Here is a 26,379-nt window from a genome sequence, read left to right as displayed (position 1 = left end):
AAAAAAATTAGCTAGGCATCCTGGTGCATGCCTATAGTCCTAATTACTTGGGAGGCTGAGGTGGAGAATCACTTGAGCCTGTGTGTGTTGCTGACTCACAGAGGCACTTGTGGTCTTTGTGTTCAGAGGTAAGGCCGTCCTGTGATCAGAACTGTTGGGACTCAGGAAACAATATCCCAAAATAAAAGTAACAGAAGCAGAAGTGGTTTTTTTAGACCTCTTCCTGTCTTTGTGTCCCTCAGTCTCTCTTACCCCCATGGCTAGCCATAGAAACTAAAATCTCTCTTCCTGAAGGTGGGAAGGTCACGGAAACCAGAACCCCTTTTCCCTAAAGCCAGTCTTAAAACCTAAAAATATTACCCTGACATAAAAACTGGGCATAAGAAATTTATCTGAGCTACCCTGTTTGACTGTAGGTCATAAGACCCTCATTCCAGAGAGGGTCCTGCCCCATACTGGGAAGGAGCACATGCTCAGAGAGGCCAAGCAGAATGTAGACAGACAGGGCTGGGTTTCCCCACTCAGTCTATTAGCGTTAGGTCATACCATTTGTCCAAGCATATTTCTACATGGCTGTCCATACTCTGTTAGACTAAGCATAAAAATGGACAATTTCTCCTATATCTTTGGGTCTTTGTTCTGAAGGCTCCAGTGTACATGTTTATAAATGCATATACCTTTTCTCCTATTGATCTGATTTGGTGAGTTGATTTTTTTAAAACAAATCTTCAGAGGGCAGTGGGGAAATTTTCTCTAGGCCCTACAGAACCAGGAGGTTCTATGAAGGAGGTGACAAAGATGAAAGCCTCAACACAGGGCAGGACACTCACGGTGTGAGACTCCTAAACCCCAGATGGGCTTTGCTCAGCTGTCTCCCAGCTGAAGATTGGCAAGAGGGGTGAGGGCAGCCTTGGCAGAGTTGGGGTGGGGTGCAGGAGGTGAAGGGGAGAAGGCTCATGGACATCGTCCTGCCCTTTTTCCTGCCATGGGGCTTAGCTCTGATGTGCGGCCCTAGAAATAGGTTGAGAGGTTGTTTCTCACCAGATAGTATCTTTCTTATTCCCCAAAATCCTGCCCGTGTTGTCATAATACTCATCTATGATCAGGTTTCCATCTGTGTCGTGGCCAGAGTCAAAGTTGGTGATCACACGGGTGGGGATCCCCAGACACCTCATCACTGCAAAATGGGCAGAAAAAAATCACCTGTGAGCTGTGGATTCAGGACCTGTATATTCTGGGACTTAGGGCCCTGGGCCTGGGGAAATCTTTCATTTGCCATCTGCAGGACCATGCTGGAGCTATCTGGAGCACTGGAATAGTGATATTTATTTCCAACTTCCTTCCCCACTTCTGGAGCTCATGAGAGAGATTCTACGGAAAGATTGGGTTGCTGGCAGCTCAGATAAGCACTGCCTAAGCCAACAGAAAGTCTAGCAAGCTGTGAGTTCTCCTGCTTATGCCATGAGGGTGGGACAAGCATGCCTCTCCTTTGGCAAAACTCGAAGGCCTGACTCAACTGCATTTCTATTCTGGTCTTAAGTCTCCATCTTCAAGCCAAAGCTGGAATTCTATTCCTTTTTATGGTTAGGATTATTGCCTGCGACCATCAGATTCTTAAGCAAAAAGTTCTGTGGCTTGGATTCCCCCTTTTTCCTGGGTATATGATCTTGGAAGCCTCTCTAGGGAAGCATCACAGATAAAGTCAAAAAGAAGCATCACAGATAAAGCCAAGAAGAAAAGAAACCTATGTAACAAGGGCTTAGAAAAGTGAGAGTTTCTACCTGGCAGGGAAATTCTTGAAAGAAGGTAGAGTATTATCTCTATTCCTGGGGGCCACACATTCTATTTGCCAGCCAACTTCCTTTCTTTATCTTCTGCCATATCTCCCCCATTCTGTGCTCTTTTAAGAACAGGAAAATCCCATCACAAAATGCTCTGGGCATCCCTGTCCCTTCAAGTCCAGCAATGACAGCCCACTCAATTTAATAATAACAATAACAGTATGTACCAGCTGGGCATAGTGCTAAACGTTTCATACGCATTATCCTTGGGACAACACTACATGCTGGCTACTATTATTATCTCCATTTTGAAGACAAAGAATCAGAGGCTAAGAAAGTTTGCTACCTTGACCAAGGTCACACAGCTTGTAAGAGGCAGAGCCATCACTCAGATCCTGGTTTTACTGCTAAGCTTACAGTCAATACCAAGTCCAGCTCTCAGTAGTACGTATACAGTTCAGCATTTTCATGTTTTCATCTAATTTTACATCCCAAACATTTTCCTATATTATCAAATATTTGCCAAAAGCAAGATTTTAGTGGTGATTATTTTGAAACATTTAGCTGGTTTTCAATTTTCCCCATTATCAATACTGTAATAAATAGCTTTGTAGATCAATATCTCCCTCCCCAGGGTCAGATGACTGAGTCAAAAATATGGTTCTTTCTAAGGATTCTTACACACACTACTGTCATTTTAAAAAAATTTATAATTTTTACTTTAAACATTTAATTGCGTATAGATTTTAGCTCACAGTCTTCTTATTCTGCACTTTGACACACAGTCTCTCCAGGCCAGGGTAGGGAAAGGCCCCTGGATGTGACCAGAAAAGGGAGGGGAGAAGCCCAAAGGGAGCCTTGAGCTTTCCGTCATGTGGCAGGTCTGAACAGGGCTGAAGAACTAGGGCAGGGAATGGGCAGAGCTGACAAGTGGGTTGTAGGTAGAGATGAAACAGGACAGCTGCAGAGGTGAGGCTGAAGATTGAAAAGCTGTCACTGAAGGACCCTGAGACAGCAGTGAGGAAAGACAGCAGCATTGCATGGACACATTTATGCTAAAAGTACAGTCAGGAGGTGGATGACACTCACAGTGACAAGAAAATGTGCCAAGGAGGAGGGCAGGAAGGGAGAGCAGCGAGCAAGCCTCCTCTCGCCCTTCACCTGGATGAATGAGTTCATGAGTGGCCATCCAAAGTGTCAATACTGGTGTCAGCCCCTGCTAAACATGACTTGATGGGCACTTTCCCACGCTAACACAGGCAACTGGTCTTGAAGCACTTTGAAGTTTTCTATTAGACCAGAGTACAAGGCTTGTAATGAATTCTTTAGGAGTCTGTCTTCCTGAGGGCAGGGATTGCGTGTTACTCATCTTTGTCATTACTCAGCTATTAACAATACAGGGTAAGGCCCATTTTGCATCTTGCTGCATCTTTGCTGGATGGATGGACGAATGGTGTCTTGAGAATCTTTTCCCCATTCTGGTGATTTCTCAGTTCAACACACCACTATCCTAATGGCTGTGTGATATGCTTTTGGTACCAAGCTCAACTGTCCATAGAGCATCAGCTTTGAGTGATGATGGATTTGCGCTGATCTGGTCTCACCCTTTGCTCATCATGGCTTGTGAGAGGACTTCGATGGGGAGCAGATTGTCACAGTGGAACAGAATGAAGTTGGGAAGGGACCACAGAGGGGCAAGAATGGTTTCTCACATAGGGAGTGAAGCCAAGGCGTCAGCTTCAAGGCTCTCAGATCTGTGCAGCACAAGTCATGCACATGCATGTTTCCAGAGGCCTTGCTCCCTTTGTCCTTCTGGCTCTGTCCTCCCATGAAGAGCTCATCTCATCTATGGCTTTCTCTCTCACTTCTGTGCTCAGGACTCCTGAATTTGAATCTTGAGTCTATCTAGGGGCCTTGCTGTCAACGAACACATCACTCAGTGAAATGACTGTCTTCCTGTCCTCTCAGTCTTTCTTTCTAGTCAAGGACATCATCATCACTATAGGTGCGTGGTGCCAAGCACTGCACAGTCATTATCTCCCTTAGTCTCTTCATACACATATGATTATCCCAACTTTAAAGATGAGACACCTGAAGTTTAGAGAGGTAAGCTCACATGGCAAAAAGAGAAAAGCCAGGGCAGGACATAAACCCATGGTTCTCTGATCTCAAAGCCTCTCATGCTTTTAACTGCAGGCCGCTACACTGCAACTCCACGGGACATCCCAGCCACATCTCAGCCTCAATACACCAATGACTCCACACCACACTCATCCCTTCTCATGTTCTCACATAACCCCAATCACCTGTGTTACATATTTCAGCACTGGATTCAGCTCTTTGTAATTGAATGTGTATGTCTTACATTGTCTGCCAAATTACTAATCCCCCTAGAGTTGAGCTCAGATAAGACTTTGCTTGCATTTCTACATTCCTAGTACGAGGCTGGGCACAGGGTAGGTGCTCACTATATTCCTGTTGAAGTAAGGCACCTTTAACCTCTTTCTGCAGACTATCAGTCCTGATGACTCACAGTTTGACATGAGATTTAGGTGATCTGTCATTGATGATTTTGTGGAAACTGAGTCCCTTGTGAAAGAGAAACTCATGTGTGGCATCTGTATTTATGTACATGCATACACTATATGCACTGATGCAGTGACAATTGGGCAAAGATGAACAAGATCTCAGAGTTGAGAAGGGACCACAGTGTTATCAAGGTATATCACACCGCATTCTCAGCATCAGTAATTTTATTTATTCATTCAGCCATTTAGTACTCATTCAGTGATAAGTATTGAGACCAGGTAGTCAATTAGATGAAGAGGATACAAAAATGAAAGACATTCCTGCCTTTGAGGAGTACAACTTCCCTTGATGGGTAGCGGACCGTGTCCTGAGAGTATATTAAAATAACGAGTATGGGGCCAGGCAGTGGCTCACACTGGTAATCCCAGCATTTTAGGAGGCCAAGGAGGGAGGATTGCTTGAGTCCAGGAGTTTGAGACCAGCCTGGGCAACATAGTGAGATCTCACCTCTATAAAAAATAAAAATAAAAAAATAGCTGGGTATGGTGGCACACGCCTGTGGTCCCAACTACTCAGGAGGCTGAGGCAGGATTGTTTGAGCTCAGGAGGTTGAGGCTGCAGTGAGCCATGATGGTGCCACTGCACTTCAGCCTGGGTGCTCCAGCCTGAGTGACAGAGTGAGATCTTGTCTAAAATAAAATAAAATATCGAGTATGGTTCATGACTGGCTGTAAAGTTCTTTTTGCCCCCATGCGGAAATGTGGCCCTAATTTTATAAGAAAATTCAGTGGAAAGTTAGAGTTCAATTTATTGAAATGTATTCAGTTAGCTTTAATGCCATACTCCCATGGCTTATATCAAGAAATGTGGCCAAAGCTCCAGCTCATAGAGTCAAAGTAATTGCGTGTAAATGTGATGACTTTTATTACCTTTTAGTCTGTCCCTGGATGCACTAAGCTTCCAAATGATAAATATATAACTTTCTGCTCTTTATCCCATGACTTCAATCATCCCTTATAACCAAGATGGGTCCTATTGCTTTGGTTTTTCAGATATGCCATCACTAGATCATATTTGAACTGTTCTCTCTCATCTGTAATGGCAAGGAAATGAAATCTTATTTGTTTCCTTAACAGTACCTCAAATACGCAAAGGTGTATCACCTGTCTTCCATGATAATCTCCAATCTTCTAGCCTACACTAGAACAAGGCCTTATGAAAATTATTTTTTAATAAGGGGATGGGGGCAATTAAGAACTGAGCCCTAATCATTGAAGCGCAATAACCTGTTACTCAAGAAGTACAAGTGAGCACTGTTTACAGAGAAATAGGAAATGGAAACAAGGATATCAATCTTGAAGGCACTAAGCGCAGCATATAGGACCTGGATCGTGCATTAGATGAAAATGGCATCCCAGAGGATGGCACTGGGCATTTCCCATGGAGCTGTGAGACCTGCTCTGTGGCTCTGTGGCAGATTTGTAAGGGTTACCTGGGTGTGTGGGGGGGGTCATAAGTGGTAAAAAAAAAAAAGGCCCCTTCACAATGAACACTACAGTCTACTACCTCCATCTTCACAGAAGTCAGTCTCCTGGACTGATAGAGAAAACACAAAAATTTCAGCTGCTTATGTGTGGATGGACAATCAGGAGACAGCTTTAAAAGGACAAGGCTCTAGTAAAATGTTTGATTTGAATATTTTTTATCTAACTTATGGTTGCTAAATACAAAGAACAGAGGAATAAGAAGACTAACAATACAATGAAGTCCTCAGGTAAGTCTAAAAGGTAGAGTTGTGCAGGACAATGGTCTCAGTATCTTCAACAAAGTCACATATTGAATTAAAGGGTCTCTTTGAGATTAAAAGAGACACAAAGGACATTGCAACCAGATGCAATGCTTGGTTCCTAATTAGATCCTGGTTTGGACAAACTGACTGTACAGACACAAACTGTAGACTCATCCCTGCCACTTCATGCTAGCAAAGACTGAACCACCTCAGTCAGGCATCATGGTCAACATCAACAGTGATGAGTCATGTTGACAGGAGGTACCCTTCATATTATGTGAACAGAAAGCACTACTTTTGTTGTCTTTCTCCCCAAAATATGTACTAGTCTGATCATGAGAACAATAACAGACAAATCTTAGTTGAGGGACTTCCTAGAGCAGCATCCACAGGGACGGGAAGCCCAAAAAAGAACTCAGCAGTCTTACTGAGTTAATGAGATGTGATCACAATTGAGGGAGGCTAAGATGACTGAAATTTGCAGAATGGAGTGTATGGAGGAAAGACAGCTGAACAGAGAGAGTATTTTAGGGATCTGCAGAGGGGCCTTTCAAGTCTTTGGCTGAGTGGTGTGCAAGCATGGGGATGAAATTCCAGGAGGCCAGATAAAGCAATAGAGTGGAGAGGCCGCCTTATACATAAGGCATTTGATAAGAGTCTTCAGAAGAGACATGACTTAGCAGTGGGACTAAATTAAGCTTAGAGTAAAGTTTGCTCTGGAACCATCACAACAAAGCTTAAAAGCAAACCTCCAATAGCTCAAATTGATCTGCAAGGAATTTATTGCTGTACCACACAAAGTCCTTTAAAGAAATAAAACAAAATCCAGTTCTCAACAACGTAACACAATAAAAAAATGAGCGAGCATGCAAAGAAACATGAAAATATGGCTCATAGCCAGGAGAAAAATTAATTAGTAGAACCAGATCCAGAAATGCCAGAGATAATGAAATTAGCACTGAGTGATGAATCATTCATACTCCAAACCTCAGCATCAGGCAATATACCCACGTAACAAACCTGCACAGGTATCCCTGAATCTAAAACAAAAGTTGAAATTATTTTTTTAAAAAGCTGACCTCAAAAAAAAAGCAGACAAGGACCTCAGAGAGCTATTTTAAATATTATAAATATGCTCAAAATGCTAAAGAGGGGGTACAGAAAAACATGAACATAATGAGAAGAAAAATGGAAGGTTAAAAAAAAAGACCCAGTGGAACTTCTAAAGATGAAAAATACACACTGGTGCAAGTGCAGTGGTGTTTATCACTAATCCATCACAACCAGTTACAGATTTTTTGTTCCTTTTCCACTCCCACTGCTTCACTTGACTAGCCTTAAAAAAAAAAAAAACTATATACATATAAAAGAAAAATACAGTATATGAAACCAAAACTGTACTGAATAAAATACTGCACAAAGATAATAATAGGATTTTTTTTTTTTTTTTTTGAGATGGAGTCTCGCTCTGTTGCCAGGCTGGAGTGCAGTGGTGCAATCTCGGCTCACTGCAACCTCCACCTCCTGGGTTCAAGCGATTCCCCTGCCTCAGTCTCCTGAAAAGCTGGTACTACCGGCGCACGCCACCAAACTCGGCTAATTTTTTTTTGTATTTTAGTAGAGACAGTGTTTCACCATGCTGGTCAGGATGGTCTCGATCTCCTGACCTCGTAATCTGCCCACCTCAGCCTCCCAAAGTACTGGGATTACAGGCATGAGCCACCACACCTGGCCAATAATATTATTTTTTTGTGAAAACACATCCAACTACAATGCTACATATTAAACACATTAAAATGTTTATCGTGCAGGGAGGTGAATGGAAGTAGGCTATGAGATAAAAGGGAGAAATTAATTGATCAATTTTAATAAGAGGGGACCTTTACAAAGAGGGGCCTGAGCAGACCAATGATGCTAAGTGCCATGAAATGAGGAATATAGTTAACCCTAAACATCCCAAGGAGGAAAGAAAGGAAATAAAAGGGAGAAAAAGTGGTAGAGAGGGGAACTGAAGTTTCTGGGATAGCTATAAACAACTTTTGGACAAGACCCAGCCAAACCCCTGGAGCCCAACAGGCAGAGATTAAAACAGTACCAGACTGATTATAATAGCTAACATTTAGATAAGACTATGTGCCAGACATCTTTCTATCCACTCTCCATATATTTGTCAACAACCTGATGAGGGAACATTCCATACGATCGTATGTCAATGGAAATCAATGGAAAATAATGGCAGGTTTCTGTTTAGTCCAGGGCATTGCACAAAAGAGTTTGAACTGGGATCCAAGAAAAGGCTGAGGTAAAATAATGCATCAGGGCCTTGGCTGCGGTTCCTTCTTTGAGACTTAAGGGTAAAAGCAATGAGAAAAAGAGTTATTATATTGAAATGATGATGAGATAGTTTATAAAGACCTCTACATAATTGAGTTAGAAAAATCTTAGATAATATCTAGCTCAGGGGTTTTCAAAAAGGTATTAAGCAGAGGGCCCTATATGCAAGCCAATCATAAGTGAGGATTTGATATATAAAAGACATGCAAGTGGGGTTGCTTTAGTTGAAGAGGAGGGTCCAGTCCCAGTCCCAACCAGGCAGTCTCCCATCTCCCACACCGTTTCCCACCTCCCCTTCCCCTTACAGCCCCTAGGACCTAGGACCTGATTTTACAGAAGAGGGGTGATGCCATACACCTGCTTCTAGTCACACATCAGTACCTCCCAACCCTCAGCCCAACTCATTGCTGTCCTCCACCCCACTCCCAACCCCAGGCAGTTATGAGCAAGAATAGAGCAGGCATATTCCCAGGATCCCTGGCTTTTTTGCAAACAATTTTCTTGAGATATAATTCGCATAGCATAAAATTCACCCTTGTAAAGTGTACAGTTCAGTGGTTTGTAATATAGTCACAGGTTGTACAACAATCTCCACTGTCTACTTCCAAAACATTTTCATCTTAAAAGGAAACCCCATTTCATTAGCAGTCACTCCCAATTATCCCCTCCTCCCAGCCCTAAGCAACCACACTCTACTTTCTCTCTCTCTGAATTGGCATATTCTGGACCTCTCATATGTATGAAATTATGTACTAGGTGGCTTTTTCATACCTGACTTTTGGGGAGTTTTCAGGCAACAGAACATCACTGTACCCTCTGTTCTCTTGCTATCGTGCAAGGCATTCCAGATTATTTCCCAGACCTGGCCAAGGGCTGAGGGTCCCAACCTTGTCAAAGAGTGAACAACCAGAACAAGAAGAGACCAAGGACCTAGGGTGGCTCTGAGCACAGGAAGGGTAGGCCAAGGGGTTCTCTAAAATTCTCAAGTAACGGGCAACTAAATGGATGCCAAGAACACAGCACATCCCAAAAATTACAACCTCATCTTTGACTGCATTCAATCACAAAGCCTCCTTTTGTGATTTTTCTATGGGAAGTTGAAGTTAATGTGTCAACATGTTGAAAAGCAACACTGGGAGGCAGGGCTGTAGAGGGGAGATGCACGCCTGAGTCAGACCAGAAGCCCTCGGTCTCTTTAAGCCTGCTTCTTCATCTGGAAAATGGCTGTAAGGATATCAGCTTTGCAGGAGGTGGTCAGGATTAGTAAAAGTGTAAGTGCCCAGTGTGTTCCTGATGGACTTAGTGCTGGATTAATGGCAGCTGTTATCACTGTTCATGAGGCAGTATGGCCTAATGGTTAGAGCATGGCTTGCAGAGCCAGCCAGACTTGGGTAGGAGACTGGCTCTGCCACTCAAGTTCCTTACCTGCAAAATGGAGATGATAGGTCCCACCTCATAAGGTCATTCAGGGGATTAGATAAGATAACCCTAGCTGATGCCTCCTGAACACTCACTATAGTCAGGCACTTTTCTAAGCACTCTCCAGTGTGAACTCACTCAATCCCTTCAATAATCCTATGAGGTAGGTACCATTACTTTCCCGCTCATACATCAAAGGAAACTGAGGCACAGGTTAAATGCCTTGCCTAAGGTCACTCAGACAATTAATGGTAGTGCTGGTGTGCAACCTCACGCAGCCCGCCTCCAGAGTCCACATGCTTCTCCACTACTCTAGGCTGTTAGGGTTTTAGAACTATGCCTGGCACAAAGGATATCCTCAATAAACATTAGTTATTGTGGCTATGAAATAATAATGTATGTATTTTTTAAAAAAACATGCTTTGGGAGCCGTTTGAGTTTAAGGAGTTTGACTACATCTTTAACTTTGGTTGAAGACAGAAGCTGGGTATTACTCATCTTGTATCCAAGAGTTCTTGGGACACAGTGAGTGCCTGGTGTAGAATAAGGACTCAATACATATTGCTGGATGAAGGAATGAGTTTTTCCAACTACTGTATTTATTAATATATAACATGGTAGCCCTTTTGGGGAAGGTTGGTGCTGATTGAACTACAGGGGACCAGGCCATGTTTGACCTACTTTGCCCAACCCTTTGTTTTCCAGGTCACTAAAGGGCCATGATTCTCATAAACATGTTAATTGGTTTACTGTCATTGCATAATCTCCATTCACTGGCTCCACTTCTCTCATCACCCAATTCCAGACAACCACACCCAAACCTGGCTCACTCCTTCTATACACACACGTACCTGGCCCATTAGATGTCAGGCTTTTCCACACACTGGAAGGCTCCCTCTCTATCTTGTCCAAGATCTAGTCTCTACCTGTCAGTCTTGTGCCTGCTTCTGGAAGGACTCAGACCTCCCCTTTCACCCAAATCTTCATGACTTGGAGTTTCAAAGCTGTGGAATTCCTTCTTTCCTACACCTGGGCACTCAACTCATCCAACTCAAGAGCTGGCTCTGTAGCTGAAGAGTAGTAAGCTTGGGACTTACTGACCATTCTCATTAACTGGGCGAAGTCACTCTCTCGGTGGCAACACTTCCTTGTGCCCTTGGACAGACTCCTGGGGCTCTCTGAGCTTTCTCCAGGGATGTTGCATTCTTCCTAGAGCCCAGAGATGGGCCCAGCACGTACATGAACATGAAATGCACTAAACTTTGTCACACACAAAATTCTGCCCAGAAGATCTGAGCCCCCAATAAACACGAAGTTATGGGCAAATCTGGTATACCTGGCTTCGACTAGAGTCCTGTGAGCAAAAATCTTGTGTGGCCTCTCTCCCCAGCTTAATAAACAATTTTGTGATTGCCACCCAAATCAGCATGTGCAGGCCAAGAGGCTGAGAGATGGCCAGGGTGTGGGACAGGGCAAGGGTGAGGACCCAGAGCAAGCGCTTGGCCCTGGGTGAAGCAGAAAGCCTCCTCCTTTTACCTCCAGTGTGTGACTCATTTCCAAGTATCACTCCCCTCATGATTTCCTCCCTGTCTCCTCCTCTTGCCACCCACAAACCAACTTCCATTTACCGTCTTTTCCCCATGTGTATTTTTCAGTTTTTCCTCTACTAATGTAGTATCCATTTCCTATCTGAAATGCTGACCACACGTTTTCTCCCTTCCCCTAACTCTCTGGCCAGAGTCAGGCTACCAGGCCCTGAACAACGCCAAATTCAAGGTGATTTTTCTTGGGTTGCCATCTTGCTCTGGCCCCATGGCCCACACTACAGCTCTGTGCACATCTTCATCGAGCCTGTTCTCTGTGCTCAGAAAGGACACTAATCAGTTTGTAGTTTCCTAACTACTCAGCCCCTCTTCTCATTTCTATCTTGAACCTAGACAGTTACCAACCAGGCTCTTAGGAATATGCTAGTAGGTTGCCTAAGCTCAGAAGAAGCAAGGGTGCCAGGCATCTTGGGACATGTGACTCTCACTTCAGAACCATGGTCTGACATGAGCCCAGACATGTGCAGTCTGAGGTCCATGATGAGACATTTTATTTATTTATTTATTTATTGAGATGGAGTCTCACTCCATTGCCCAGGCTGGAGTGCAGTGGCATGATCTCGGTTCATTGCAACTTCTACCCCCCAGGTTCAAGCAATTCTCCTGCCTCAGCCTCCCAAGTAGCTAGGATTACAGGCGCCTGCCACCCATCCCACTAATTTTTGTATTTTTTAAATTACACTTTAAGTTCTGGGGTACATGTACAGAATATGCAGGTTTGTTCCATAGTTATACACATGCCATGGTGGTTTGCTGCACTCATCAACCCATCATTTACATTAGGTGTTTCTCCTAATGCTATCCCTCCCCTAGACCCTTATCCACTGACAGGCCCACATGTGTGATGTTCCCTTCCCTGTGTCCATTTTAGTAGAGATAGGGTTTCATCAACTTGGCCAGGCTGGTCTTGAACTCTTGACCTCATGATCCACTCACCTCAGCCTCCCAAAGTGCTGGGACTATAGGCGTGAGCTACTGTGCCTGGCAGAGACATTTTAGAGAGAGAAAGTTCTTCCTTCCAAATGTCCCTTGGTGGGAACTGTGGGATGGGGATGAGAATGGTTCAGACCGTTTTGTGGGGTCGTTTCTACCTCCTACCTGTGCACATGACGGCAGCAAAGACCCAGCACTGCCCGTAGCGCACAGGCTGGCACCCTGTGGTGTGCCACTGCTTCAGGATGGCCACGCTGCCAGTCCACTCCGCAGGGTTGGTGCCATCTGTGTAATTCTCACTCCAGTTTCCATTGAGCACCCCATTGTCATCATTGCTGTTGATCTGAAGAGAAGCCATATAGCGAAGTGTTAGAAACGTCCATTTCCTCAACATGTCACATGTGGGCTGCCTTGGAAGACCCATGGGCCTGAGAAGCAGGAGAGACTTTTGACTGCATTTTACTGGGGACTTCCAGACCTTCTGGGGAGGGCTTAGGATGGAGGTTGACTTTTCTGACTTCTGCTCCACTGTGAATTAATTTATTATTCTGTTCCTATCTACCCCTTACTCATATCCTCCCATCCCCTGCAAAACTGGAGCCTGGCTCTGAGAGCTTTAAAAAACACTTCAGAACAGGGGAAATTTAGAAACAACAAGACCGTTTCTCAAACCAGAGCTACACTCACCCTTTCTCAAAACATGCAATTTGGAATTAATAGAGGTGATGGCCCACACCCAGCTATTTCAGAGTTCGGTTGAGAAAACTTGTTACCCACATTCTGGCGTCAGTCTCATCCAAGATGGCTTTGCCAGAGGGTCCCTCTTTCACCAGTTGCAGCGGGCAAATGTGAGTGGGCAGGACTCCCCCTGCACAGCCTCCTCCCTCCCCGGGCATATCAGGGACCTCACCATGGCACACACCACTCTGCTGACATAGACGGGGCTTCCCCGCAGGGCACAGTCTGTGGCTGGGTCAGTCTGGAAGTGCAGGCTCTTGTCTAGCAGCTGCAAGCAGATGTCTATGATTTTCTCTTCAAACTTTAGGGGCAGAGGCCGAGAGAGAAGGCAACCATGCTTGTCACGTGGGACGATGTAAAAAGTAATGACCACCTCCCCCAGTGAAATATTAACCCACTTGGAAGGTAACTATGTCAAACACAACAGCCATGAATTTCCTCCCATTCAAGTGTGGGGTTTCAAAGCTCTAGGGTCACAATTCACCTGGTATTTATGGCCTGCACACCAAATCCCTCCCCTTCACTCCAAGATGACTACTGCTCCTGCTGGGTTGTTCTGCGTATTTTCCCCAGTGAGTCTGACTGAAAAGTCTCCCTCCTCTCCTCTCAATCCCCACACTCCTAGAAGCCCACAGGATGTTCTTGCTACAACCACATTGCCTCTGCTTCCACACTCACCTGCTGATCCAGCTTAGCATTGGCAGCTACTGCTGAAGTGATGGTGCTAACCTGCCATGGCACCCGTGATTCACTGGGGCTCTAGGCTGACTAATTGCATATGAGTTATGGAAATTTCCCACCGAGGCCAGGCTGGCTCCTCCTGGTTCTTCAGACTTGATATGAAATCCACTCCCTCTGAGACCTTCCCCAGGCCTGAGCCTGCTTTATCTCCACAGCCTTGGGTATGTCCCCTCTCCTCATGAGACTTAGTTACATGATGTTGTCAAGTCTGTCTTTTCCTGCCTGAGTGTCAGCACTGTTTCAGTCCAGCTCTCTTCACAACTCTGGACCTTAGGCCTGGCATGGTGCCCAGCACATTGCAGGAATTCTGTACCTCTTTGTAGAACAAGTGTAGATTAGTGAATTTATTCCTATGTAACACTGGGCAACACAAAGAATTAGGAGGCTTCTCTGATCAATCTTCCCCAGGGGGTAGTCTGATCAGCTCACTTTTCTGTTTTAAAATTTTCAAAGGCCCCCTAGAGCCTAGAGAATCAAAGCTCCAACCTCCTTCAAAAGGCACCTAAGTACCTCCCACATCTGGCTTCAACCTACCTCTCCAGCCTCAGGTCTCAATAATCCCCCACATACCCCATCCCCACCATTTTTGCCGCAGCAACACCAAATTCCTGCATTGGGTTAAACTGTTTCCCACCATCGTGTCTTTGCTCATGACTTCCCTCTGCCTGGGATGTTTTCCCCACCATCCATCCATCACTTAGTTAACTCAATTCAAACAGCTCCTCTCCCAGGAAGCTTCTAACATACCCCTATGCCCAACCAAGGGCTCTTCCCCTTGGCTCTCAGAACACCCTGCTCCTGACTCTCAATCTTTACATATCCCACTGCATGATAATGGACCTGTTTATGTGTCTGAGTCCCCACTACACTGTAAGTTCAGGGAACTATGTTGTATTCATTTTCATATCTCTGGAGCTTAGCACCCTGCCTGGCACTGAGGAGGCAATCAACATACATTTAATGAAGAAGAAAGACAGAAATGAGCCAGGCGCGATGGCACACACCTGTAATCCCAGCACTTTGGGAGGCTGAGGCAGGAGGATCACTTGACCCCAGAAATTTGAGACCAGTTGGAGCAATATAGCGAGACCTCATCTCCGCAAAAAATTTAAAAATTAGCCAGGCATGGTGGTGCATGCCTGTAGTCCCAGCTACTTAGGAGGCTGAGGTGGGAGGATCACTTGAGTCCAGGAGGTCAAGGCTGGAGTGAGCCATGATCTCACCACTGTCTTCCAGCCTGGGTGACAGAGTAAGACCATGTCTCAAAAATAAAAAACCAGACAACAACAACAACAACAACAAAAGAGACAGAGACAGAGGGACCCAGGGCTGAGACAGCAGCAACCCCTCACTTCTGTTTCTCACAGATGGCAGCCAACTCCCATCCAGGTCTCTTGGATGCCCAATCTGCCCATGCTGAGTGAGGATTGGGGATGTAAGTTGGGGCCAGTTGAGGCTGCTATATCTCATCTTGGCTATAGCCACCCCTAGGCCCAGGCTGGGGCTGGAAGGGCACCTGTGTTGGAGTACTATTTGGGCAGGTCCAGGAGAGGAACCCATATCAAGCTGAGACAAGGCTCCACAGGGACGCCCAGAGTTTCCCAGTTGACAGCCGAGGGCTGATTCCCTCCCACAGTGCTTGTGGCACTGGGGCTCAGCCTCAAGAGCCCTGTTCCTTGCCTGGCACTGGACTTCCTGAAGCCCCTGCTGCAGGCTGAATTTGAAATAAGAGGCAGGCTTTTAGAAAGGCAGGAGGTGCAGAGCATTGCAATTAATATGACATTATTTTTACATATAAATTAGCGTTTTAGAATGTGTGTAGAAAATTAATGTAGAGGAACATACACTATGCTGGTGATGGTGCTTGGAATGACATTCATGTATCCATTTTTGTCATGTTTCTTTGCAAAGCTTTTTAAACAATCAGGTATTAACTTTCATCATTAAAAAGATGCATCATCAACAATACACACAAAGAGACAATAGCCATGGGGAGGGAGATGCATTACTGTTCATCAGCCATGCTTCTGGCTGAGATGTTCAGGGAACAAGTTGTCCTTTATGTGACAGAATTGATGGTAGGATCAGTCATGAGGGGTAGTGAGGATGAAGTGAGACAGTAGAAAATGGGACCCCAGGGGAAAAGCAGTTTAATAAACCAAAATGCCAGGCATCATCACTGCTGTGGTGGCTTCCATGCCCTCCATCCTCACTCTCATGCTCAGTGGAATTCCTGGGTGAGGTGCCTGTAACTATCCTTCCCTTAGCTCTTTTTGTCCAAATCAGACACGATCAGCAAAGGACAGACCCCTCCATTCCCCATGGCTGCTTCTTAAGCAACCTGGGCTCACAACACACATCTTCCTCATGCCATTTAGTTAGTATTGGTCAGCAGTTCTAGGTGAAACTCATGTGCTCCCTGCTCCCTCCCTCCACAAGCTCAGGGCCAGGACCGGCCATGAGCAGGGCTGAGATTCACCTGTCCATAGTTCCAGGGACATGGGCGGATCCAGTTCTTGTTGCCTTGGTAGATGAAGCCGTAATCATTCATGACATACTCCTGCCTCTGGGGCTCACTGTCCAAGTAGACAGCATCCTCTAGGAACCAGAGTGGGAGAGCGTGAAGCAGAAAAGTCGCCTTTCCCTTCCTGTCCCATTCTCATCCCCGCAGTCCCAGGGGAAACTGAGCTCTGGAGCAAGGACCCCTGGCAACACCAAGAGGGGCACAAAGTGGTGGGTCTTGGGGAGTCCACAATCCCAACACCAGCAACAGGCTCAAAATGAACATGAGGTGGAATAATAAGAATTTACCTTTAGTGGAATTTCTTGGTTTACAAAGCACATTTACATCTTACCCCCATTTTAAGGTTGAGGAAACAGGTTCAGAGTGATTAAGCAAATTGCCCAAATCACACATCAGTACAGAGCTGGAAATAGAACACAGCACACTGATTCCATATTCTGTACCTTTCTGCTATACTAATCTTGGTTGGAAAAGAGCAAACGAGACCTTAAGGGTTGACACTGACCTCATTATTCCATTTCATATACGTACAAAGACTTAGACGCTAAGCTGTTCTTCTGAGTGCTGTTGACGATATCGAAAAGCTGAAAATAATCTATATGCCCTGTTCTTGGGGAGTAGTTAAATAACTTCAGTACGTCTCCATGACAAAATCCCATGCTGGAGTGATGTAAGATGGAAAAATTGTGTACATGGACATGGAAATCTGTATGTGACATATGAAATCTAAACAGATTATGAACAATGTTTACAGCCATGAATTTATATATATATATTATATATTTGATTTATATATGTAAAAATTTATATATATATTATATATATATATATATATATATATATATATATACCTTCTGCCCATGTGAACAGAGGGTTTTGAAGTCAATTCAAAAATAACTTAACATTAGGTTGGTGCAAAAGTAATTGTGGTTTTTGCCATTGAAAGTAATGGGGCTTGTTGAAGGTGGAGGGTGAGAGGAAGGTAAGGATCGAAAACTACCTGTTGGGTAGTATGCTTATTACCTGGGTAACAAAATAATCTGCATCAAACCAAACTTCTGTGACATGCAATTTACCTATGTAACAAACCTGTTCATGTACCCCTGAACCTAAAATAAAAGTTAAAAATTATCTTTTAAAGGTTAAGAACAAACCAACAAAAGGCCATGGGAACAGACATCCTCTTTGCAGGGTCCTGGAACTGTCTGGAAGCTCTGCCTGACCCTGAAGGGAAGGTGCACTCCTCAGAGGCAGCCTTGGACACAGCCTGCAGGAGGCTAGTGCAAGAGAACTCATTGCTGAGATGTATTTTATTGGGGGTTTGGGACAGTGTGGTGAGAAGCTGCAGGTTCATGGTTGACACCACAAGCCCTCTCCTCTCAACCAGGGCCAGCAGTGGCCTGAGCTACAAGGTGAGGCTTCCCAGCCAATACCCTCTCATCCTGCAGCACCACAGGATACTTTAGCCCCCACCAACACCTAGGCCCAGAGTTGGGTCTTCCCAGAGTCTGGGCGTGGCACAACCTCAAGAGAGAAGGCTCCACTATGAATACTTTTCTACCCACTGCCCAGAAGGCCCCCAGAGAGAGAGAAAGATGAGACAGAGGCAGACGGAAAACAGTCAACTGACTCTCCTTGATCCCATGGCAGGGTCTCTTCACCTGATGGCTGATGGATGAGCGTTCTAAGCCATTTGGGGACAGTGAAGTGGGAAGTGGTTAGGGGTAGTAGAACCCAACCAGGGCTCTGGGTCCTGACGTGACCCAAGAGGCCCCCTTGAAATAAGGTTGGGGGAGAAGGTAGAAAGAGAGGGAAGACAGGAACAGGATTGACCCCTAAGTCAGCAGCCAGACTTGGGAGTCTGGCCTGTGTTCAAAGGCACAGCAGACCCATTCTACTCCTGATCCCTTCTGCCCAAATTGTGTCTTTGTGTCTCCCTATGCATCTAGCCCTATCGCCAACTAGATTTAGAGATCAGGGCTTGTGGGACAAGTAGTGTGAGATATTTACTGTGGCTTTGTTTATAGAAGGAAAAAAAACTGGAAACAGCCAGAATGCCCATAGAGAACTAGTTAAAAATATTGGGTGGATCCAAACAGTCAAATTATTGTAGTTGTTAACAAGAATGCTCTGAGCCAGGCCCGGTGGCTCACGCCTGTAATCCCAGCACTTTGGGAGGCTGAGGTGGGAGGATCACGAGGGCAAGAGATTGAGACCATCCTGGCCAACATGGTGAAACCCTGTCTTTACTAAAAAATACAAAAATTAGCTGGGCATGGTGGCACGCGCCTGTAGCCTCAGCTACTTGGGAGGCTGAGGCAGGAGAATTGCTTGAACCTGGGAGGCGGAGGTTGCAGTGAGCCGAGATGGCGCCACTGCACTCCAGCCTGGTGCCTGGCAACAGAGGGAGACTTTGTCTCAAAAAAAAAATAAAAGAAGAATGCTCCGATAGGAAAATGTGTCCACAGTTGAATTGTTAAATAAAGAAAAAAGCTGAAGAATGGTATGTACTATATAATCTCACTTGTGGTATGTATTGTAGAATCACACACGTGCACACACATACACAGAGAGCCATATATATTTGATTAAACATAGAACACTTTTATAAAACTATAAAACAAGAAAATGTTAAAGGTGAATGGAATCTGGAAGAATAGAACTGCTGTTGAATGGAACTTAGAGATTGGGAGGCTTTACTTTTTAACTTTATACTTTTTCTTTTCTTTAACTGTTTGCTTCATTCCATAAATAATGCAATGCATTCACTACTTTTATAATGAAAAAATTCTACTTAACTTAGCAATATATGATGAAGGTAAAGGTTATTCACAATCAAACTTAATTGTAACAGTTTTTCTGGTTAAGCAAAGATGATTCGGTTTATAATTTGAAAATTTTAAATAAGCAAATGAATAGCAAGGTTTCCTGCCCTAATTGTTGGTAGTTGGGGTGAATGCTGACTGCAGGGAATTGGGGAGGCTCTGGGTGGCCTGGGAGAGGGGTCTAGAAACCCTTGAGCCTGTCTCTGGTAGCACTGACAGAAGAGAGATAAGGGCACCACATGGGCACCCTGCCTTACCTGGGCACCAGGGATTGAAGAGCAGGATGAACTCCCCCAGTTGGTAGGCCGTCACAGACCCCTGGAAGGAGTCGACGTGTATTTTCAAGAGGTACCGACCCACGGCCGCTGTGGGAGGAGCACACAAGCTCACCTCTGTGGAGGTGTCCCCATTGGTCTCCAGCCAGGCGATCCAGGGGCTGGGGCTGCCATGGCTTGCCAGGCTGAACACAGCCCGAGTCCCTAAAGCCAGGTCTGGCAGCGGTCCTGGAGGAAAGGAGAGCTGAGGCCCTCTATGGCAACCTCCACAACCCCGAAAATCCCCTCCCACACACAGCCCCTGTGAGCCAACTGGGGTTCTTACCAGTCTCAACCACGAAGATGATGTTGTCCCGGCCTGGCTGAAAGCCCCGGTTCCTGAAGTACAGGGTGAGGTTGAAGGCCTGGCCCCGGCGAACAAGGAGATGGTCAACAGTGATCTCCTCCGTGTGGTGCTGCACATTATTTCTGGAGCTCTGGAGGTCTGTGAGGGCCACTTCTAGTCCTGCAACGAGGCAATGAGAGGTAGACAAAAGAGTGAGGTTGTGGAGCCAGTCCTATCTACCACTTACTAGTTCTGCAATCTTGAGAAATTCACTAAGCCTGAGCCTCAGTTTCCACATCAGTAAAATAAGAGTCCATAAGATCAGTCTGCCATCTTATGCCTAACTGCCTCATCAGTTAGGATGAGGATTTCATGAGGCTCTATGCATGCATGTTCCTCTTTCTTCCTTCCTTTCCTATCTCTCTGACCCTCTATCTTCTCCCTTACACCCTCCTGGAGGGGCATGGTTTTCTGCCTCTGTCCAAGTCCTTCTGTAGACCTGGCAAGTTTCATTGCTTCCTTCAGCCTAGCATGGCTTCAGATTAACACCAGCATCCAATTTCTTGGACTCAAGTTAAGAGTCTCACTTGCCACTCTATTAGCCTCCAGGTCTGGGAAGCAACTCTCTGGTTTAGATGCCCTGGGGTTAACTTTCCCTGGGCTAGCTGCTCTTCTTTTAACCATCTGCTCTCTCTCTGATCATCATAGGCCATGCGCCCAATGCCCTAGGAGCTTGGATGCTGATGACACTTAAAGAAATTTTCATTCCCAGCCTTTTGGAGCCTCTGCTAAAACACAGACTGACCTCACTAGTCTCCAAGTGTGCCTCTGCACGAAGGGGTCTATTTTTGACTTCTCCATGTTTGACCATGGTTCTGCCATGGTCCCAGTCACCTGGTGAGCTCATAGACTTTAAATCACAATTGGCTCACGCATCTCCTCAGCCTATGCCCATTCACATGTCACTAACTCTCTTCACACCTTCCATTAAAACATTGTTGGTGTCTATCCATCGTTTTTCACATTCACATAATTCCAGTGTTTTCTCCTCATACCTAGTGACCATAATAGCCTCCATGAGGTCTCCTGCCTCCTGTCTCTCTCGCTATCTCCCACCCTTTAATGGATTATCAGATTACCTTTCTTCAAAACAATTGAATCATGCCATTATTTTGCTTTACAAGTTCTGAGATCTCCTACATTCTACCATATAAAAGGCACATGCCTTAACTTGACACAATTCCTTCTACTTGGCCTTAGCTTATTCTTTCATTCTCACTTCTCAGCATTGCCCCTCTCCTGTAGCCAATCTATCCCCAAGAAAATGCCTGTGTTTGTATTTGCTGTTAAAGCCCCACCTCAGAATGGCCCCTCACTCTAGCCAGATTCCACCTGTCCTCCAATACCCACCTGCTCCATGAAGCCCACCGCAATTGGCCCACCCTTCTTTCAATCACCTACTGACTGATCTATACAGTTAACTGAATTGTTCATGGAGAATTTTAACTGCTTAATTGACAATTTACAAGCCGTGCTCATTTGTTCATTTATATCAACAAACTTGCTAGTGTAAGGATTAGGATAAGGTGTTCAGATGTTTTTCTTAGTTACTTTTTTATTTGTCTGTCTTTTGCCTCTAGATGTAAGCCAAAAAGTACAGAGACCTAGCTGCTTTGTCTTGGTTGTATTTAGACTTTTTAAAAGTGAACCCACACATTCAACAGAATCCAACATTCTTTCATGATAAAAATACTTAACAAACTAAGAATAGAAGGGGACTTTCTCAACCTGATAGAGCATTTCTGTGAAAAATCCACAGCCAATACCATACTTAATAGTAAAAGACTGGATGCTTTCTTGCTATGATAAGGAAAAAGACAAGAATGCCTGCTGCTGTCACATCTGTTTAACATTCTACTAGAGGTTCTAGCTAGGGCTATTAGGCAAAAAGAAGAAAGAAAGAAAGAGAAAGAGAGAGAGAGAGAGAAAGAAAGAAAAAGAAAGAAAAGAAAAGGAAGGAAGGAAGGAAGGAAGGGAAAGAGAGAGAAAGAAAGAAAGGAAAGAAAGAAAGAAAGAAAGAAAGAAAGAAAGAAAGAAAGAAAGGAAAGAAAGAAAGAAAGAAAGAAAGAAAGAAAGGAAAGAAAGAAAGAAAGAAAGAAAAGAAAAGAAAGAAAGAAAAAAGAAAAGAAAGAAAGAAGAAAGAAAGAAAGAGAAAGAAAGAAGAAAGGAGGGGAGAAAGAGACAAAGAGAGAGAGACAGAGGGAAAGAGAAAGGGAGAGAAAGAGCGAAAGAAAGAAAAAATAATTCACAGACATACAGATTGGAAAGAAGTAAAATTGTTTCTATTTAGATGTGACATAATCTTGTATATGGAAAATCCTAAGGAACCCACCAAAAAATAGAATTAATAAATGAATTGAGCAAGGTTGCAGGACACAATATCAATATACAAAAACCAGTTGTATTTTTATACATTTGCAAAGAGCAATCTGAAAATAAAATTCAGAAAATTTAGTAAATTTAATGAAAGAAGTGCAAAACCTATACCAAAAAGCACCATTGAAAGAAATTAAAGAAGATCTAAATAAATGAAAAGACATTCTATGTTGATGGATTGGAAGGCAATATCATTAAGATAACAAGTTTTTCTACAGATTCAACAAAATCCCAACAGCCATTTTGTAGAAATTGACAAGTGGATCCTAAAATTCATATGGAAATACAAGGGATCTATACTAGCCAAACAATATTGAAAGGTAAAAACAAAATTAGAAGAGTGGCACTTCTTGATCAAGGTAATGTGGTATAAGGATAGACATATAGATCAGTGGAATAGAACTGAGAGTCTAGCAATAAACTCACATTTATAATCACTTGATCTTTGACAAGGGTGCCAAGACAATTCAATGGGGGAGAGAATCCTCTTTTCAAAAAGTGATGCTGGGACAACTGGATCTCCACATGCAAAAGAATGGAGTTGGATGCATAACTCACACCATTTATTAAAAATTAACTCAAAATGGATCAAAGACCTAAACATAAAAGCTAAAGCTATGAAACTCCTAGAAGAAAACATAGAGGTAAGTCTTCATGATCTTAGACTAGGCAATGGTTTCTTAGATATGAAAACAGAAGTACAAGCAGTGAGAGAAAAACCAAATGAATTGGACCTCATCAAAATCAATAACTTTTTGGCTTCAAGAACATCATCAAGATAGTGAAAAGAAAACACACAGAATGTTAGGAAATATTTGTAAATCATATATCTAGTAAGGGACTCATATCCAGAATACTTTTTAAAAATTAATAACTTTACAATAAAAAAGACAACTCAAATTTAAAATGGGCAACTGACTTGAATACACATTTCTCCAAAGGCGATATGCAAAAGGCTAATAAGTACACGAAAAGATGCTCAACACCGTTAGACATTAGGGAAATACACATGAGATACCATCTCGCCTCTACTAGGATGACTATAATAACATGTGTTAGTGGGAATGCAGAGAAATTGGGATCCTCATATATTGCTGATGGGACTATAAAATGGTACAACACTTTGGAAAACAGTCTGGTAGTTCCTCAAGACATTCAACATAGAGTTACCATGTGACCTAACAATATCCCCAGGTATATATAGCCAAGATAAATGAAAACATGTTCACACAATACGTGAATAATGATAGCAGTTGTATTCATAATAGCCAAAAAGTAGAAACAACACAGTTGTCCATCAACTGAAGAACAGTTAAACAAAATAATATATCATACAAAGGAATATCATCTGACTGTAAAAAAAAAATGCTGAACATACTACATATGGATGAACCTTGAAAACATTATGGTAAGTGAAAGAAGTCAGACATAAAAGAACACATGTTAAATGATTATATTTATACAAAATGTCCAGAATAGGCAAATTCATAGAGACAGAAAGTAGATTAGGGTTTGCTAGGGCCTAAAGAAAGGTGGAATGGGATGTGACTGCCAATGCGTATGGGATTTTTTTTTTGAGGTAATGAAATGTTTCAGAACTAGAAAGTGACAATGCTTGTAGAACATTGTGATTATATGAAAAACCACTGAATTGTGGACTTTGTAAGGGTGACTTGATGGTATATGAAAAATGTCTCAATAAAGTTGTTATAAACAAATATGAACCAAATCAACATTGACAAAATACCCTAATAAGTATTAAGCTTTATCTTAAATCTTTTTGAGTGATTTTGATTACTTTAACACACATCTTTTTCATAAACTAGTTTATTATTATTATAAAAGAAATTCAGCATAATGATCAGCATATTGTAGGTACTCTGAAAGGTCTGCTAAGTTGAATAGAATTCTCTTTTGCAAAATCACCCTGTACTTATTTCAGATTTCAGATTTAAGCAACATCTTATTGAGGGCCTGTCTACTATGTGCCAGGCACTGTGTCAGGTACTCTAGAACAGTTATCTCATTTAATCTTCATCACATCCTGGGAGGGACAAAATGCCATGTCATCTGGACATGGAGATGAGAAAACCAAGGTTCCAGTTGGTTAGATGTCTTGCCTGAGGTTAAACCAAGATTCCTGACCACAATCCAGTGCTCTTCCCATCACCCAATAGCTGCTGCCCACCATTGGCTTTCACTCATGTTCAGAAAACTACCCAGGCCCACTGCCAGCTGAGAAAGCACTTGGCTTTTTCCTAATAGTGGAAAAAGAAGCTCACCCCTTTTGGAGACCTATTGATTAGACAGCACTAACCGGCTGCAGTTCAGGTTGGGTACATGACGCAGGCTACCCAGCAGGCATGGCAGCAACTGCCTGTCAGCAAGAGCTGGGGCAGAATTTCATCCTCTAGAGACATCCTGGACCATGTTAATCTCTGTCTAAGACAGGGATGACTCTTCAGCTCAGGCACCATCTATTGATATAGGGGGTTCATTGACTACTGCGCGTATTGTTCTCCTTGAAGTGAGAGGAGAATGGGGTGAAATGATCAGGAAATAAACAGGAGATTGTAGAAAGAACTTTTAAAGTAAGTGATCTTAGTAGTTATCCTAGAGAGACATTCCCACATGAGCACCCAGAGGCATGGATAAGAATGTTCCTTGCAATATTGCTTGTGTAACTGGAAAATAGAAAACAACCTAAATGCCCATCAGTAGGGGACTGGATTAGAAATTACTTTCACTGATACTGTGGAAAATATTGAGGTAGATCTATAGGTACTAACTGGCATGGACAGAGCTCCCAGACATACAGTCGAGTGAAAAAAAACAAGTTGTAGAAATATACGTACAATATAATGATACTATGGCTATATCAGAAAAAACCCAGACAAGATAATCCTGTGTATTACACTGAGTAAATATATGCTTGAATGTAAATGTGCAGACAAAAGACGGGTAACAATGCTTACTCTGGAGATGAGGCTGCCACTGGGGATGGCAGGCTGAAAGCTATAGCATAATCTATAATTTTGTCCAATTATTGATTTACTTTACTTCAACTATGTATTCATACATTTCTTGTGCAATTAAAAGTTATGAAAATTTTAAAACAAAAATTTAAACACAAAAAGTAATAGTTTACATTTATAGAGCAAGTTGAAAGCTTATTCCTCTAAATGATTTCAACTAGCGATTTAATCTTCATAGCAGCTCTCTCCAGAGAGGGGGATGATATAGAGAGAAGGTTGGTGATGGGAAGATTAGCTAAGACGAGTTACAGACCCTCTGAAATGGAGAAAGAAGAGAAGATATGAAGATTCAGAGAACTTCAGAGCTGGAAAGACGATTTCAAGATTGCCTGGTCCAATCCAATGCAAGGGGTTGGAAACTAGAGGTGAAGTGACTTGTCCAATGTCAAAGGGTCAGCTAGTGGCAGAGATGGACAGAAACCCTGACCCCCTCATCCCTGGCCTTGCCTTGGCCCACCTGGCTGTGGAGGCAGGCATGTTACCATGCAGCTGTGTGGTTGTGTTTACCTGTCAGCCTCCACACTGTCTCCTGGTTCTCAGGCCACCAATAAATTCAGAGGTTTCTGAGGTTCTTGCTTTTACTGCCTCCGTTCTGCATTTACTTCTTTATTTCTCATAACCCACCTTCCACCCCTTGACTTCCTACAGTCTCTCTCTGTCTTCCTTGTTCCTGAACTCCAGCAGCCACAGGGGCTTTCCCTACCTTGGGCCATGGTGGCTGCCTCCGGTTCCTGGGATGCTCCCCACAGAACAGCTGGGTGGTCTGGAGCTTCAGAAAACTGGTGCCAGAGTGTCTACTTCCTCTTCCATTGGGAGACTCCAGGAGAACCAAAGGCGGGGTTGGGCTGCTGCACTGCCACCTGATTACCTGATTACCAAGCAGTTCACAACTGGTTTGCTCACTTGCTCTCGGGTTTTTCTTGGCAGTGTTGCTGGCTTGAGAGGAGGTGTGGAGGCTATGAACTGTCATAGCCTGGTGCCATGTGGGCCTTTGATAGCTCTTGAGCAACAGGGCATTCTGTGGCAGGTGTTGTGCTGTGGTGGAGAAGCCAGGAGGGACAAGTGAACTGATGGGGCCTCCAGGGGGCTGC

General features: G+C 43.8%; 1 protein-coding gene across 2 annotated transcripts in view; it reads right to left on the bottom strand.

The window, feature by feature from the left end:
• Positions 1–26,081, bottom strand: part of TGM5 (transglutaminase 5) — a 32,684-nt gene extending 6,603 nt beyond the window's left edge. Inside the window, exons 1-7 of one of the 2 annotated variants that reach the window (XM_037744880.1) lie at positions 25,992–26,081; positions 19,818–19,997; positions 19,475–19,720; positions 16,348–16,466; positions 13,300–13,428; positions 12,555–12,732; positions 1,042–1,177 (exon numbers count right to left, since the gene is read on the bottom strand). In XM_037744880.1, coding sequence (XP_037600808.1) covers positions 1,042–1,177; positions 12,555–12,732; positions 13,300–13,428; positions 16,348–16,466; positions 19,475–19,720; positions 19,818–19,997; positions 25,992–26,001 — 998 coding nt within the window. In that variant the 5' untranslated portion in view covers positions 26,002–26,081. The remainder of the gene's footprint in view (positions 1–1,041; positions 1,178–12,554; positions 12,733–13,299; positions 13,429–16,347; positions 16,467–19,474; positions 19,721–19,817; positions 19,998–25,991) is intronic. The other variant, XM_037744875.1, reaches the window with a different exon arrangement.
• Positions 26,082–26,379: the final 298 nt, after the last annotated feature.

This window comes from Cebus imitator, unplaced genomic scaffold (assembly GCF_001604975.1).
Source record: "Cebus imitator isolate Cc_AM_T3 unplaced genomic scaffold, Cebus_imitator-1.0 Scaffold9, whole genome shotgun sequence".
NCBI classification, from domain to species: Eukaryota; Metazoa; Chordata; class Mammalia; order Primates; family Cebidae; genus Cebus; species Cebus imitator.
Note: the sequence above shows the minus strand (reverse complement) of the source record. Positions and strands in the feature narration are given on the sequence as shown.